At 37.7% G+C, this 17,491-nt stretch overlaps 1 protein-coding gene across 1 annotated transcript in view; it reads right to left on the bottom strand.

Annotated features, from left to right (window-relative positions):
• Positions 1 to 17,491, bottom strand: part of LOC124803453 (serine/threonine-protein phosphatase 6 regulatory ankyrin repeat subunit A) — a 446,739-nt gene that overhangs the window by 72,306 nt on the left and 356,942 nt on the right. The window contains exon 19 of the mRNA XM_047264641.1: positions 9,112 to 9,446. Coding sequence (XP_047120597.1) covers positions 9,112 to 9,446 — 335 coding nt within the window. The remainder of the gene's footprint in view (positions 1 to 9,111; positions 9,447 to 17,491) is intronic.

Raw genomic sequence — 17,491 nt, 5'->3', positions numbered from 1 at the left:
TAGTGTCGGAAGTTCCATGCGGCTTCTCGCGGATGATGCTGTAGTATACAGAGAAGTTGCAGCATTAGAAAATTGCAGCGAAATGCAGGAAGATCTGCAGCAGATAGGCACTTTGTGCAGGGAGTGGCAACTGACCCTTAACATAGACAAATGTAATGTATTGCGAATACATAGAAAGAAGGATCCTTTATTGTATGATTATACAATAGCGGAACAAACACTGGTAGCAGTTACTTCTGTAAAATATCTGGGAGTATGCGTGCGGAACGATTTGAAGTGGAATGATCATATAAAATTAATTGTTGGTAAGGCGGGTACCAGGTTGAGATTCATTGGGAGAGTGCTTAGAAAATGTAGTCCATCAACAAAGGAGGTGGCTTACAAATCACTCGTCTGACCTATACTTGAGTATTACTCATCAGTGTGGGATCCGTACCAGATCGGGTTGACCGAGCAAGGTGGCGCAGTTGTTAGACACTGGACTCGCATTCGGGAGGACGACGGTTCAATCCCGCGTCCGTCCATCCTGATTTAGGTTTTCCGTGATTTCCCTAAATCGCTGCAGGCAAATGCCGGGATGGTTCCTTTGAAAGGGCGCGGCCGACTTCCTTCCCCATCCATGCCTAATCCGATGAGACCGATGACCTCGATGTCTGGTCTCCTTCCCCAAACCACCCAACCCCCCCCCCCCCCCCAGATCGGGTTGACGGAGGAGATAGAGAAGATCCAAAGAAGAGCGGCGCGTTTCGTCACAGGGTTATTTGGTAACCGTGATAGCGTTACGGAGATGTTTAATAAATTCAAGTGGCAGACTCTGCAAGAGAGGCGCTCTGCATCGCGGTGTAGCTTGCTCGCCAGGTTTCGAGAGGGTGCGTTTCTGGATGAGGTATCGAATATATTGCTTCCCCCTACTTATACCTCCCGAGGAGCTCACGAATGTAAAATAAAATTAGAGAGATTAGAGTGCGCACGGAGGCTTTCAGACAGTCGTTCTTCCCGCGAACCATATGCGACTGGCACAGGAAAGGGAGGTAATGACAGTGGCATGTAAAGTGCCCTCCGCCACACACCGTTGGGTGGCTTGCGGAGTATAAATGTAGATGTAGATGTAGATGTAGAAGACGTAATTTTGAAGCACAGAACTCTCCATGTGATAATCTCTGACTGTGGAAAAGTTTTTCACCCAACACTAGTATCAGAGGTAATTTCATGTTGCTATATCATCCACACGACAAAAATTGCTTACCAGTAACAGATGGGTGGCCTCACAGAACACTTCAATAAGACATTGGCAGATATGCTCTCGATGTATGTTGATGCCAAACAAATACTGCCCATCTTGACATCTGCATAGAACACAGCGAAGTAACACACTAAAGGCTTAACACCATTCTTTCTGCTCCATGGTCGGAAATCCAGAACAACTAACACCAAGTAGCAGAAGTAAGGCACAGCCTGGGAGACTTTTAAGCATGTGCAAAAAGGGAGATTATTGGAAAAGTTACTAAAATGCTACATTGGACCTCTCCTTCATCATTGTCAGACATCATGTAAGATGTTAACGATTATGACTCTTCATCAAGAAGGCAAAAGTGCAGAGACATTGTCCATGTCTTCTGTATGAAGCCCTGTTATTGTCCTGAGGTACAGATCAATGCTGAGGCTTCTTGTTCTATGGAAGTGAAGAACTGATCAAAACTCATGAAGCTACCTTTGATGCTCATCACAGTGACAATATGACCAGAATGGAAGGATCCACTATCACTGTCATACAGAGGGCTGTTAACAAGGTCTTGATTCAGGGTGTGAGAACTCCTGAAACAGTGCATCACTGTTTCTCCAGGAGAGAGAGAGCAATGACATGTGATGTAGTGATTAGCATTGTTGGCTAGTGCGGTGTGGGTCACCAGTTCAAACCTGACCACCAATAAGTTTTTGTTATTTAGTATTTATCATTTCTGGAAGATTCTTGAAATTCAGTATTCAATATTTGTATAAGTAGCATCGCTCAGCATCCACAAGTTCAGCTCCATTTTGCTGTATGTTGCTATTTATAATAAATGTGCTTCCAGTGCTAAGTGTTTTACTTCATACATGGCCTCACTTTCGGATTTGGACTTGATTGTTGTTACTGATAAAACAAATCATGTAGTCACAAAGTTTTGTACAATGGTAGGAGGAAGTTATGTGAATAATATACTGAAAGTCCTGACATGGGACGTTAGCATAGAGGTGGGGAAGCAGTTAAAGGTAATTCTGTTATGTTTTTCTTGAATAACTCAAAAACTGTGGCTTCTAGCAAAAATATTTCCCAGTAATAATATAACTGCATTAAATTTTATATAAAAAAGGCACTGTTCATTTTTCCTTTAGTACTAATAGTTTACGTTTTGCAGGGGATGGAAAACTCGAAGATTATTAGGAACAATGTTTTAATGGTATAAAATTGATGTTTATCTTAAATCAAGTGGATTATGAGCAAATATTAAATGTGTACACCACATCTAAGTGCAGTGGAGTCATATTAAGGGATAAATTGTGTTCTGGGGATATAAGACGGTCGTTGGAATGGAGGGGGAGGCTTAAGGGTAGATGCGTAAAGGAAGGCAGGTCACCAGATTGTGGTCATGCACTTCCCTCCTTCATAGGTCTGCAAACTCAAGAGCAAGTAGGCCATTCTCCACTCTCTCTACACCACTGTGTCACAAGAAGCAGCAACATGGTATTTCACAAAACATACCAAGCATCCTGCAGTTCACTTTATTAATCACTAGTGAATGCAGCATGCGGAGGTGTGTGGGAGTGTTTATTTTCCACAAAATACGGTAACATTACATAGAACATACATATGAGTTACCAAAAACACTAATGCAAGAAACATATATGCATGGACTCTACAAATCTCTGCACACTCTTTTACATTTCTACATGGAAAACAGATTCTTAATCATCCTATGAGACAGCTATAACATGGAAGGGAACTTCCACCACCAAGAATACTGCTCGCTTTTCAACTTAAGGACTGGCTATACCTCACTAGCATTACCTGTGCAGTTTCGTATGAGAGTAGACAAAATAACTTCACTGAGATCTTGTTTATATAGTGGAGTATTTTCAATTTGTTAAGGGGAGGAGGGACCGGTGAAATCTCAACCTAACTGTATAAAAATTGTGGGATGCTGAAAATTCGTTTCATAACATATCTTGGCATGCTGAATACAGTGGGTAAATCCAATTTGCTAAAAATAATTTTTTCACCACTTTTGAATTTCTGAGTTTGGAAAAAACCATTATTTTTTCAAACCCATACATAGAGTTGTTGGTTATCAAGTAATGTATTCACAAAAAAAGTTTGAGCCAAAAATGTTTAAAATTGGAGGAGAAGTATAATTTTTTTTATTCTGGTAATTTTTATTTTTTTCAAAAAAGTTGGAGTATTTTAGTTTTCTATCACTAAACAGATATGTAAAGTGCAGAAATTTAACTGATACAATAATCTTATACGAATATGTCTTTATTTGTGCATAAACTGTACATATATCTGTAATTGTGTATGTATATATGCCCTAACAATATTATGAGAAGGAAAGTTGCTACTCACAATATAGCTGAGATGCTCAGCTGCAGATAGGCACAACATAAAGACACTCTCTCTCTCTCTCTCTCTCTCTCTCTCTCTCTCTCTCTCACACACACACACACACACACACACACACACACACACACACACACACACACACACACTCATGCATACACACTCATGCAAACATAACTCCCACACGCAACTGCAGTCTCAGGCCCGTGTTAACCAACAACTCCATGTAGGGTTTGAAAAAAAAAAAAAAGGATTATTTCAAAACTCAAAAATTCAAAAGTGGTGAAAAAATTTTGTATTTCAATGTAACTGTCATAAAGGTGTGTGACTGAATGAAATTGAAAGTGTTTATTTGACACCGCAAATGGTCATCAAGCCATAGTCACTAAAACAATGTAATTTTTAAAAGGTTACATTGCTAGTTTCGACACACTGAATTGTCATTTTCAAAAGTAACTGGTAAACTGCACTAATAATTGCAACCACATTTCTTTCAAATATTATGAAAAACACACTAAAACCAGTAAACTGGAGCAAAGGCATCAGAAATGGATCAATGACAATTTTTTGGTTGATCAGTCATTTCACATCTTAATGCAGTGTGGATGGAAATTGCATCAGGATGAAAGATATCATATACTCTTGCACTATGTCCTGCAGTGATGCAATGATCATTTTGCAAACAAAGGCTAATCTTATAATGTGCAGCAAGTCCAAAACTAGAACACAGCACACAATCTTACTATGTTCTGCTAATGAAATCTTACGAAGATGATTTACTTCCCTTTGGGACGAACACAAGTCTTGCCTTCATAAAGCATTAGCATTCTGCTAATGAAATCTTACAAAAATGATGTACTTCCATTTGGGACTAACAATCTTACAAAAATGATCCATTTGGGACTAACACAAGTCTTGTCTTCATAAAGCACACTGCAGATAGGTCAGTATAAATTCGTGAAACACTCTGAAGTTGCTTCTTTGACATAGTGGGGTGGAGAGAGTGGAGACTCACTTGCTTGCTCTTCAGTTTGCAGACCTACAAATGACAGAATGCATGGTCACAATCAAGCAACCTGCCTACCTTGCATTTGCCTCCACTCTGTTACACCCTGAAAACACAATTTATCCTCTACTGCACTTAGATGTGGTACACATATTTAATATTTATTCTTTAACTACTTCATTTAAAAATACACATTAGTTTTATGCCATTAAAACACTATTTTTAATAATCTGTGACATTTCCATCCCCTGCAACATGGAAACTATTAGTCCTAGAGAAAAAATGAATAGGGCTTTTTGTGGAAGATGCTTGCGTTGATGAGTGAAATCAGTAATGAAAGGAAATCTTGTGCAAATCAGCAGCTACTGCACTGTTTTATTTATCACAATTGCTGTTTGCCATGCCTGCTCTTGCTAAAACATGCGAAACTTCTTAAGTTAAGATAACTGCGATTCTCATATCAGTATAGGACAATAATATATGTAGAGATATTCTACATATGTGCTATGCATAACACAAGATCATGTGGGAGTCACAGGAATTAAACAGATGCATCTTCATGGATACAAGTCAATATCACACTACTGAAGGTGTAATTTGAGGAAAGGAGAAGTGGCCACAAACAGAAAAAGTAGAATACATTAACACAAATGGTGCCACCTCTTGACAGTCTATGGGTCCCCAACAGGAGATGTTTTTAACTTCAACACCCAGTTACAGAGGGTAGTAAGATTTAGTAGAAATAACAGGTCAGTGACTGTATGTGCAGACTGCTGCACAGATTTAATCTTCAATAAATTTGTTTACTGATGTTCAGCTTCAGTTCAGCCCCCACAGTAACATTACCAACTTGAATATTTACATCTGCAACTATACTCCGCAAATCACTGTGAAGAGGATGACACAGGGTATATCCTTTTGTACTACTTCTTCTCATTCCATTCACGTATGATGTGTATGAAGAAAGCTTTCTTAAATACCTGCACACTGTAATTAATCTAATTTTGTCTTCAGAGTCCCTATGGGAGAGATAAGTAGGTAAGTTATGTGTCTTCCTTGATTCCACACTTAAAGATTGTTCTTGAAATTTTTTATGTAGGCTTCCATGAGATAGATGGCACTTACATAAAATGTCTACCAGTTCATGCAGATTGAAGACAAAGATTTTGAAAGCAGATTTTAAACTGTAATTTCCAGACAGGGACATGGACCCTGGCCATTCTGTATTGGTTATGAACTGCAGATTAAAACTGAAGAAATTACTGAAGGGTAGGGTATTAAGGGGATGAGACATGGAAAAGCTGAAAAATTCAGAGGTTGCTGAGAGTTTCAGAGAGATGGCAAGGCAACAACTGGCTGAAACGTGGATAAGGAACAGAAGATAAAACAAATGGGTTACCTTAAGACGTGAAATAATGAAGGCAGCAAAAGATCAAACAGGCAAAAAGACAAGGCCTGGAAAAAAATCCTTATGTATACATAAGATATTGAAGATGATTGGCGAAAGGATAATATACAAAAATGCAGCAAATGAAGCAGTCAAAAGGGAATATAGATATCTTAAGTATGAAATGCAGAAAATTCAAAATGGATAAGCTGGAATGGTGACTGGACAAATACAAGGATGAAGAAACATACAGGACTAGAGGAAAGATAGATATCATATCTACAGGAAAATTAAAGACACCTTTGGAGAACAGAGACTCAGATGTATGAACATCAAGAGCACAGATGGCAAGCCAATACCATGGAAAGAAGGTAAAGCTCAAAGGCATAAAGGATATGTAGGCAAACAAACTTAAGGATAATATTATACAAGCAGAAGGAAAGGAAATATATGAAGACAAGATGGGAGATGTGATACTGTGAGAAGAAACTGACAGAGTACTGAAAGACATAAGTGGAAATAAGGCCTTTGGGGTAGATGACATTCCCTCAGAACTACAAAGATGCTTGGGAGAGCCAGCCATGGCAAAATGGTTCCATCTGGTCTGCGAGTTATATGTTACAAGTGAAATACCGTCTGACTTCAAGGTGACTGTAATCATTCCATTTCCAAAGAAGGCAATTACTGACAGGAGTCAATACTACATAACCATCAGTTTAATAAGTCATGGTTGTAAAATAAAGCCATGAATCATTTAAAGAACAATGGAAAAACTGGTAGAAGATAACCTCAAGTGAACTTTTGGTTCTGGAGAAATGTTGGAATATGGCTCTACGTCTCATCTGAGAAGGTAGGTTAAGGAAAAGCTAATCTATTTATAACATTTGTAGATTTAGAACAAGTTTTTGGCAATGTTGAGTGGAAAATTCTCTCTAAAATTTTGAAGGTAACTGGGGTAATATGCAGGGAGGGAATGGTCGTTTACAACATGTACAGAAATCAGGTTGTAATAAAAGGACCAAAAGAAGTGAAAGGGGAACATTAGTTGAGAAGGGTGTGTTGTAGCCTATCCCTGTTCTTTTTAATCTGTATATTGAACAATCAGTAAAGGAAACAAAGGAGAAATACCAAACAGGAATTAAGAGTTGAGGATGGGAAATTGAAGATTTGAGGTTCACCAGTGACACTGTAATTCTGCTAGAGATGACAAAGGACTTGGAACAGCACATGGACAGAACTGATAGTGTCCTCAAAGAGATTTTAACATGTATATCAACAAAAGTAAAATGTGGGTAATGGAATGTGGTCAAATTAAATCAAACAATGCTGATGGATTTAGATCAGGAAATGAGACCCTAAAAGTAGGAGATGTGCACAGTATATGTCATATGTGTATGTAAGAAAAGCCGTGGGTAAAAAGCATTTCCAAATTTCCCTTATGATAATGTGTATACCATCCCATAAAGTTCAGATTGAGATCCACTATACAATTTACTACTGTACTGTTGAGTGTGTCATGACATATCATGGTTGTAAGTTATACTTCTGTTTGTTCTGAATGGAAAAGAAATGTGTGCCATCTGAATCAATAATTGGGGATGTATGGATTTTCTAACGTATAATAATAAGCAGCCCAGGGCTCATCAAAATAAATTTAGAGAAAATTTCACTAGATATGCACATTTGCATGATGGAATTTGTAGCTAAGATTTTAAGCAATGCCCTTCCTCACAGCTATGCACTAAGTGTTTACATCATATCTTCCCATTCTCTTCTTTGTATTCCAACCAGAACATTCCAGCATTTATGAATGACAAGGACCACACTCAAACAGCACCCAAAATAAGTAGCATTTTTACTATGCAATGACTAATAATGTGATTATATGTAACTAAATCAATGTTATTTATTTCCCACTAATTTGTGAAGCTGGAATATTAAAACATCAGAAATATGTTCCAGATTTTTTAAAAATGTTTGCCCCTGTGAGGAAGAGGAAATGAGAGAGAGAGAGAGAGAGAGAGAGAGAATGAAATAAATTATAAAAGTACATTTTATGACTATTTCACAAACCAATGAAGGACTTCATGCAGGACATAAAACTTGGGTAAGGGTAGATATTAATGAAGAAATTAAAGTTTAGTTTGGAAGTGTGTATATATTATTACTGTAAACTGAGATGACTATGGAATTTTCTCCACAAAATAAAACACTTAAAGTATATTTGTTACAAAAGAGAAAAAAAGTATGACTATCCTATTTCTGTGTTTATGTTTTCACAAAGGTTAAATTCATAAACCTTTGACAGAGTTATGCAAGTACATTCAGGAATTTGCAAGTTTGAAACAGAAAAAATGGGAAATATCAAACTCATTAAGTATGTGGGAAAATGACAACACAAAAGGTTTTAATGGACAACTAAAAGAATCCAATTAGTTAATTCATTAATTCATTATATAAATTTATTATATAATTAATGACACATGAAATACATCATGGAAACTCAAGTTCTGAGAACAAAACTTTCATTCCTTCATCATTAACAAGAGAAACAAGGCAAAGAAAAGATAAGAAAAATATATGGGGGAATAGTCCACCTATAAGTTTAGGTTGTGACAAGATGTGAGAATATGATGACCTTCCCACAGCCTAAAATGATACACGTGGTGAACAGATGAAATTAAAACAACTGTCAAATGGGCTGTTTTGTTTTCTATTACTTTTTGTTTTCAACAGTCAATAGTTTGTATGCTGGGCTAGCCTCTTTTGTGTATTACATAGCAGAAAATGCTTGTAGTGTCTGGTAACACTGTTTTATAAACCTATCTTGTAAACACTCAGAATCAAATATATAATGGCACATCAGACACAATTAATTATATGTTGAGAGACACCATTATATTTTTATGAATATTAATTTGTTGGTATAGACTCAGAAAGTGTCGTGTGTCACCTGCTTCCTGTCATATCACTCACATATGCAAACATATTGGCCACATAGTATTTCTCATGTATTCTCTTTAGGCTTCTACTGAAACAAGTTGACAAAGAACACATAAAATACTTATTAAAACCAACATTTCAACTGATTAAATCTTACCTTTAGTAATGTTTTCCTTTGACAGTGGGTTGATGTTTTTCTGTAGTTGCTCAGGTGTATAGTTCTTGAAAGGCTGATTCAATGCAACAATATTCATTGAAAACCCAAATACAAAAATGGCAAGCACAGCAAGGAAGCGTGCCAAGTCTTTCATAAGATTTCCTATAATGATAGCCCATGGTCCAAATAGATGGTGAAAGGACAGAAAGTCAAGAATCTGCACACATGCCAAAAGAAAAGACATGGCAAACAATTGATTTCTGATGTACATGAGAGTAGGCCAATAAATTCTCGGAACAAACAGCATGCCTGCCAAATGTGCTGCCACTCCAAAGATGCCAAACAGCAACACGGCTACCTGTAAAACAAAAATTGGATGTTATTTATCAAATTATAAACTTGTTAAAAACTTAAACAAATGTATAGTATTACATACTAATGTTTTATGTATGAGTCATAAAAAGTGATGTCAACATACTGCTACTCACCCAATAGGGGAGGTGCTGAGTCACAAATAGGCACAATAAAAAGATTATGAAACAAGTAAGCTTTCAGCCAAAAGACTTTCTTCCAAATTGGACAACATGTACACACACACCCAAATGCAACAGATGTCTCTGCTATAAGGTGAGTAGCAATCTATCCTTTTCATAATACAGTCATTATTCCGTCCTGAATTTTCCATTGTTTGATATCAACATATAGATTACAAAGGATATCCAGAACTACTGTTACTCTGAAAGGAAGACTTCTGCAAGCATAACACACAGGAAAATAGGTATGTCCACACTGAACAAGTTAAGACTAGACGTTGTCACAATGGAATATTATATTACAGAGAAATCATTCACAACAGTTTACCCCAAGAAATTAAGTGATTAAATATTTTATCAAGTTTTAAAGTCAGATTGAAGACATATATAACTGAGCACTGTTCCTACAGCTGAGAGGAATTCGTCAGGAAAGAACTCATAGATATTTAAGGACTCTATAAATTGCCTAATTTTTCCTGCAACCTTAAGAACTTTCCAGACAGAAGCTGTGTAATGACTATGAATTTAAGGGAGGTGTTCTAACTCTGAACAAAATAAGAAACACAGTTATGGGAAATCAACAACTATTTATTCGGTCATGGCATGACAACATATATAGGCAGTTCAAGACAGATACATAAAAGAGAGAGGTGCCTGGAGATTCTGAACAGCATGATCCTCAAATGTGACTCATGCGATGGCAGTGGTGGTGGAGGTGCAGTAATGTGTGCATTACTGCCAGAAGTACTAAGTAAATTTAATTGTTATTGGTATAAGAGAGCTACAATTACGTACCGATCGGTCGTCAAATGGAAGCAACAGTGTGGGGGTAATTGCTCCAACTTGTCATAGCACTGTACCAACTTCCAATACCTTTGCCACTGAAGGCAGCCACCTGTGCTTTCTGGCACTTCTCTACACTGGTCTGCAGTTCATTGTCTGTGCCAGGCAGATGGAAGCAGACAGATAGACACAAACAGAGAGAAACCCACCCACACTGTCATAGTAAGTACAAAACTAAAATTTTACATCCATATTGTCAGATAGACAATACTCATGACAATACATTAAAATATGTTCCATCTTCTTGTCCCAGCATTATGCTAGAAATATATATGCAACTTCTGGAAAACCATCTGAAGTTGAACCTGAAAAAGTTTGGAAACCAGTTCATGGAGTAACAAATAACTATTCAAAAATGTGACTGGTTGCAGTTCTATGTATTTACATTCAATTAACAGCCATGGCTTCTAAAATATCTGTAACTGATAAGTTTAATCTGACTTAGTTTTGTTTCTTTCAAGAAAATATTCCCAGGGATGTTATGTCTCAAAGTTTCCAAAAGCTCAGTGGTGCACTGTTAAAGCTGCACTACAGTGCTGAATGAATGACTAAGTCTCTGCAAGTAATGAACTGACAATGGTGAAACTTACCAATATATATTGAGTACATGTTCACACAAATGATTTTCAAAATGCATGATTGTCATGCGGGAACCTCTAGACCAGTTGGCATGGAATGACTGAACTGTAATATTCCAACCTAGACCTTGGGCTACACTACAGGTCAGTCTGTCATCATATCCACTTTTCTTCTGTGACAGTTCAGACATTTTCCTAAAGAGGCCTAATTCTGTCAGCTGGTGATACTGATCAACAAGAAGTGCTACTGTAGTCCTGTTAGCATTGACAACTCTCCTTCAGTCCAGACTAATATTTATTTTTAGCCAAGATGCCACCATTCATTAACAGACTAATATTTATTTTTAGCCAAGATGCCACCATTCATTAACAAACAAAACACAAAAAAACAAGAAATCCATCCAAAGCTTCTTAAACCACAACCTGTCTACTAAAAGTCACTCACTCACCAACTAATGTTCATCCCCAACACAAAATGCAAAGAGTAATACACTCCTTCAAGATAAGCAAGAATGAAGTAAACTGAAGGAGCAACTTGAGTCAACTCAATGTGCTTGCCACACACATGAAACACTACAAACTCAGCCAGCAAGTCGTATAGTTGCAAAAACTTTATGGGCTTGTCATATCATCGCCCATCGTAATATTCAATGAACAAGATTGAACTGTTAGCAATTTCAAACAATAAAATGAAGCACTCGTCATTATCAACCTTCAACTGCAAACAGTCATGAATAACAACATGGTGAACAGGATTCAAAACACTGAAAACCAACACTAGAGCGAGCCACCATATACTACCAAATCTCATCACGAGTCTAAACCGAGGTACATTTTGGTTGACAAAAAAACTTAATTACTGTACCATGACCATAGAATAAGAGCTAGAATGAACTTACAGTTACCAAGAAAGAATATACAACACTCAAAACAACATTTTTGGTAAAGGAATAAAATTGTACGAAATTCCTTAAGGAGTGTAAAGATAATAAAACAGATTTATTTGAACATGCAATACAGTGAAGAATTATTCAGACAACAAAGAGTAGTGGTTTGGTAAAAAATGTAACACAGGTACATAATAATAACACATTTCAGTCATATCATAACACATATTTACTCCACAATTTTTCATTGTATTTTGTTTTATTTGTCCTCTTGGAAATACCTTACATCAAAGCTCTGCAATGGATAATATTAACATCTTATTCTTTTTCCGAGCTCAATATCTCACTCATTATGGAGGGATGCTGACTCAATTTTTTAGGTGAGGAAGTGGGAAAGTGCAGTATACAACATGGAAACCAGCTATCATCAAGGTATTGATGCTGACTGACAGTATACGTACTGCATTCAGTGATGTTGAGAAGTGAATGTACAGTGTAGAACTAGCTTTTTACATTACAAGATAACTTCTTTGCTAGAATTCATAAAGAAAGCAGTATGTACACTACAGTACAATTAAAATTATTGATAGTTCACAATTCAACCACTGGAGCGCCTTCCTCCAATCACAGCACTCAGCATCATGCCTGAACTGCTCCCCTTTGCCAAACCAAACTGCCACGTGGTTATTTCACTTCCAATGTTTGGCTAGTGCTGTGTATGAAATGTGCATATTTTGTTATCATTATTGTGGTTTTTTTATCACATCTGCTGAAATGTGAAAGAACAGGATCAGACTCAAGATTCTGGATACAAACACATACTGAAAGAAACCTTGCCAAGGAATTGCATTTAAAGGATAATCTTGACAACTGATGTGCAATGTGCAGGAACACTTTGAGAGGGAGGCAGAAAGTTGAGAGACCTCTGCTACTGATTTCAAAAATAATCATGTGAACTGCAGCTCCTGCTGAAGTTAGTGAACTGACTGTAATTCATATTGGTAAGGAAAAATATGAGAAGGAACAAACTGAAGCAGGATCCTCTTGTCTTCATAAGCCACACAGAAAGAGAAGTATTCAGGAAAGTGTAACAAACCTGAATCCCTTCACACAAGAAGTGATTCTGTGTCATATATACAATTTTAATCATAACAGAGATAGGCCTACATTAGATAAGCTTCATCCAACATTGTGTGAAGTCGAACTTTCTGAAGGCAGCAAATCATTGTAGCAGTTGGTTCTGTAAAATATAGATGGAATGGGAAAACATAGCTGCACAGCAATGTATATTTTTGCATGAAATAAAGATCATTAATTTCAGGGACATTATTTGGATCGATGCGACATGGGTGAATGCAGGTCATACTGTTACAAGAGGTTGGAGTGATGACAAAGCAGAAAGTATGGCACTCACCATTTGCAAAGATGGTACTATTATTCTTTTGCATGTTGATACCTACCATGGCTTTATTCCAATATCAACTGCTTTTTGGATCAAAGAAAACATCAGAGTACCATGAAGAAATGAATCATGAAACATTTTTGAATTGGTTCCACAGTATGTTGTTACCAAGTTTAGAAAATTGATCAGTAATTATTAATGACAACACTCCATACAATTTAGTTTTAAATGATATAATCCTGTCCTCTCAAAAGGTAGACATTATTTGGTGATTACAATAACCCAATGTTACTGTGTATGATATGCTAAAAAAATTAGAATTAATAGAACTCATGTCACTTCATAAGCCACAATTCCTGACTTATGTTATCAATGATGTGGCTTGTAAGTATTGGAATAGAGTCACGAGACTACCACTGCCATTTTAACACAACTAAACTTATTTGGAAGCAAGTGAAATGATACGTTCCTTGCAAAAATCATCAGTTCACCTTGAGTGAAGTTGAGAAACTGACTGTTCAGGGCCTGGGAAATGCCACTGAAATAGATTGGAGGGTTACTGTGATTCATACAAAGTAAATAAATGGCAAAGCATGGAATAATGAAGGTCTTCTCAAACATAGCGCCATCTAACTTATTACTGCTTCCAGCTGCATACCTATGTTGGAATGTTAAATGACTCTGAAATGAATGGTATCTACCCTTCTTTGGACAATCCCTGTAGCATGCTGCCGTGGTGAAAAGTATGCTGGGCATGGCAAAATGGCACTACCCAGAACTGGTGCTGAGGCAACCGTGGTGCAGCATAGGCCATAGATGACAAGTGTCAAGAACAGCTGTTGAGCAACTGACTATCGAGGTGAATCAGGTGGCTACCAACAGTCTCTCATCAATGACTATTCAGTGAACATGTATGCTTATGGGCATCTGCAGCAGGTCCCTGCAGGTGATACAACCATGCTGACTGTTCTGCATCAGCGATGTTGTTGTTGTTGTTGTGGTCTTCAGTCCTGAGACTGGTTTGATGCAACTCTCCATACTAATCTATCCTGTGCAAGCTCCTTCATCTCCCAGTACCTACTGCAACCTACATTCTTCTGAATCTGCTTAATGTATTCATCTCTTGGTCTCCCTATACGATTTTTACCCTCCACACTGCCCTCCAATGCTAAATTTCTGATCCCTTGATGCCTCAGGACATGTCCTACCAACAGATCCCTTCTTCTAGTCAAGTTGTACCACAAACTTCTCTTCTCCCCAATCCTATTCAATACCTCCTCATTAGTTACATGATCTAACCACCTAATCTTCAACATTCTTCTGTAGCACCACATTTCAAAAGCTTCTATTCTCTTCTTGTCTAAACTATTTATCGTCCATGTTTCACTTCCATACATGGCTACACTCCATACAAATACTTTCAGCAACAACTTCCTGACACTTAAATCTATACTCAATGTTAACAAATTTCTCTTCTTCTGAAACGCTTTCCTTGTCATTGCCAGTCTACATTTTATATCCTCTCTACTTCGACCATCATCAGTTATTTTGCTCCCCAAATAGCAAAACTCCTTTACTACTTTAAGTGTCTCATTTCCTAATCTAATTCCCTTAGCATCCCCTGACTTAATTTGACTACATTCCATTATCCTTGTTTTGCTTTTGCATTGTTTCATCTTATATCCTCCTTACAAGACACTGTCCATTCCATTCAACTGCTCTTCCAAGTCCTTTGCTGTCTCTGACAGAATTACAAGGTCATCGGCGAACCTAAAAGTTTTTATTTCTTCTCCATGGATTTTAATACCTACTCCAAATTTTTCTTTTGTTTCCTTTACTGCTTGCTCAATATACAGATTGAATAGCATCGGGGAGAGGTTACAACCCTGTCTCCTTCTCTTCCCAACTACTGCTTCCCTTTCATGCCCCTCGACTCTTATAACTGCCATCTGGTTTCTGTACAAATTGTAAATAGCCTTTCGCTCCCTGTATTTTACCCTTGCCACCTTTAGAATTTGAAAGAGTATTCCAGTCAACATTGTCAAAAGCTTTCTCTAAGTCTACAAATGCTAGAAACGTAGGTTTGCCTTTCCTTAATCTTTCTTCTAAGATAAGTCGTAAGGTCAGAATTGCCTCACGTGTTCCAACATTTCTACGGAATCCAAACTGATCTTCCCCGAGGTCGGCTTCTACCAGTTTTTCCATTTGTCTGTAAAGAATTCATGTTAGTATTTTGCAGCTGTGACTTATTAAACTGATAGTTCGGTAATTTTCACATCTGTCATCATCTGCTTTCTTCGGGATTGGAATTATTATATTCTTCTTGAAGTCTGAGGGTATTTCGCCTGTCTCGTACATTTTGTTCACTAGATGACAGAGTTTTGTCAGGACTGGCTCTCCCAAGGCCGTCAGTAGTTCTAATGGAATGTTGTCTACTCCCGGGGCCTTGTTTCGACTCAGGTCTTTCAGTGCTCTGTCAAACTCTTCACGCAGTATCGTATCTCCCTTTTCATCTTCATCTACATCCTCTTCCATTTCCATAATATTGTCCTCAAGTACATGTCCCTTGTATAGACCCTCTATATACTCCTTCCATCTTTCTGCTTTCCCCTGTTTGCTTAGAACTGGGTTTCCATCTGAGCTCTTGATATTCATGCAAGTGGCTCTCTTTCTTCCAAAGGTCTCTTTAATTTTCCTGTAGGCTGTATCTATCTTACCCCTAGTGAGATAAACCTCCACATCCTTACATTTGTCCTCTAGCCATCCCTGCTTAGCCATTTTGCACTTCCTGTCGATCTCATTTTTGAGACATTTGTATTCCTTTTTGCCTGCTTCATTTACTGCATTTTCATATTTTCTCCTTTCATCAATTAAATTCAATATTTCTTCTGTTACCCATGGATTTCTACTAGCCCTCGTCTTTTTATGTACTTGAACCTCTGCTGCCTTCACTACTTCATCCCTCAGAGCTACCCATTCTACTGTATTTCTTTCCCCCATTCCTGTCAATTGTTCCCTTATGCTGTCCCTGAAACTCTGTACAACCTCTGGTTTAGTCAGTTTATCCAGGTCCCATCTTCTTAAATTCCCACCTTTTTGGAATTTCTTCAGTTTTAATCTACAGTTCATAACCAATAGATTGTTGTCAGAGTCCACATCTGCCCCTGGAAATGTCCTACAATTTAAAACCTGGTTCCTAAATCTCTGTCATACCATTATATGATCTATCAGATACCTTTTAGCATCTCCAGGATTCTCCCATGTATACGACCCTCTTTTATGATTCTTGAACCAAATGTTAGCTATGATTAAGTTATGCTCTGCACAAATTTCTACCAGGCGGCTTCCTCTTTCATTTCTTAGCCCCAATCCATATTCACCTACTATGTTTCCTTCTCTCCCTTTTCCTACTGTTGAATTCCAGTCACCCGACACTATTAAATTTTCATCTCCCTTCACTACCTGAATAATTTCTTTTATCTCATCATACATTTCTTCAATTTATTCGTCATCTGCAGAGCTAGTTGGCATATAAACTTGTACTACTGTAGTAGGCATCGGCCTCGTATCTATCTTGGCCACTATAATATGTTCACTATGCTGTTTGTAGTAGCTTACCCGCACTCCTATTTTTTTATTCATTATTAAACCTACTCTTGCATTACCCCTATTTGATTTTGTATTTATAACCCTGTGTTTACCTGACCAGAAGTCTTGTTCCTCCTGCCACCGAACTTCACTAATTCCCACTATATCTAACTTGAACCTATCCATTTCCCTTTTTAAATTTTCTAACCTACCTGCTTGTTAAGGGATCTGACATTCCACGCTCCAATCTGTAGAATGCCAGTTTTCTTTCTCCTGATAACAATGTCCTCTTGAGTAGTCCCCACCCAGAGATCCAAATGGGGGACTGTTTTACCTCCGAAATATTTTACCCAAGAGGATGCCATCATCATTTAACCATACAGTAAAGCTGCATCCCCTCGGGAAAAATTATGGCCATAGTTTCCCCTGGCTTTCAGCCGTTCACAGTATCAGCACAGCAAGGCCGTTTTGGTTAATGTTACAAGGCCAGATCAGTCAATCATTCTGACTTTTGCCCCTGCAACTACTGAAAAGGCTGCTGCCCCTCTTCAGGAACCACACGTTTGTCTGGC

The sequence above is a fragment of the Schistocerca piceifrons genome, chromosome 6 (assembly GCF_021461385.2).
Source record: "Schistocerca piceifrons isolate TAMUIC-IGC-003096 chromosome 6, iqSchPice1.1, whole genome shotgun sequence".
NCBI lineage: Eukaryota > Metazoa > Arthropoda > Insecta > Orthoptera > Acrididae > Schistocerca > Schistocerca piceifrons.
This window is presented reverse-complemented; position numbering and strand designations above follow the sequence as displayed.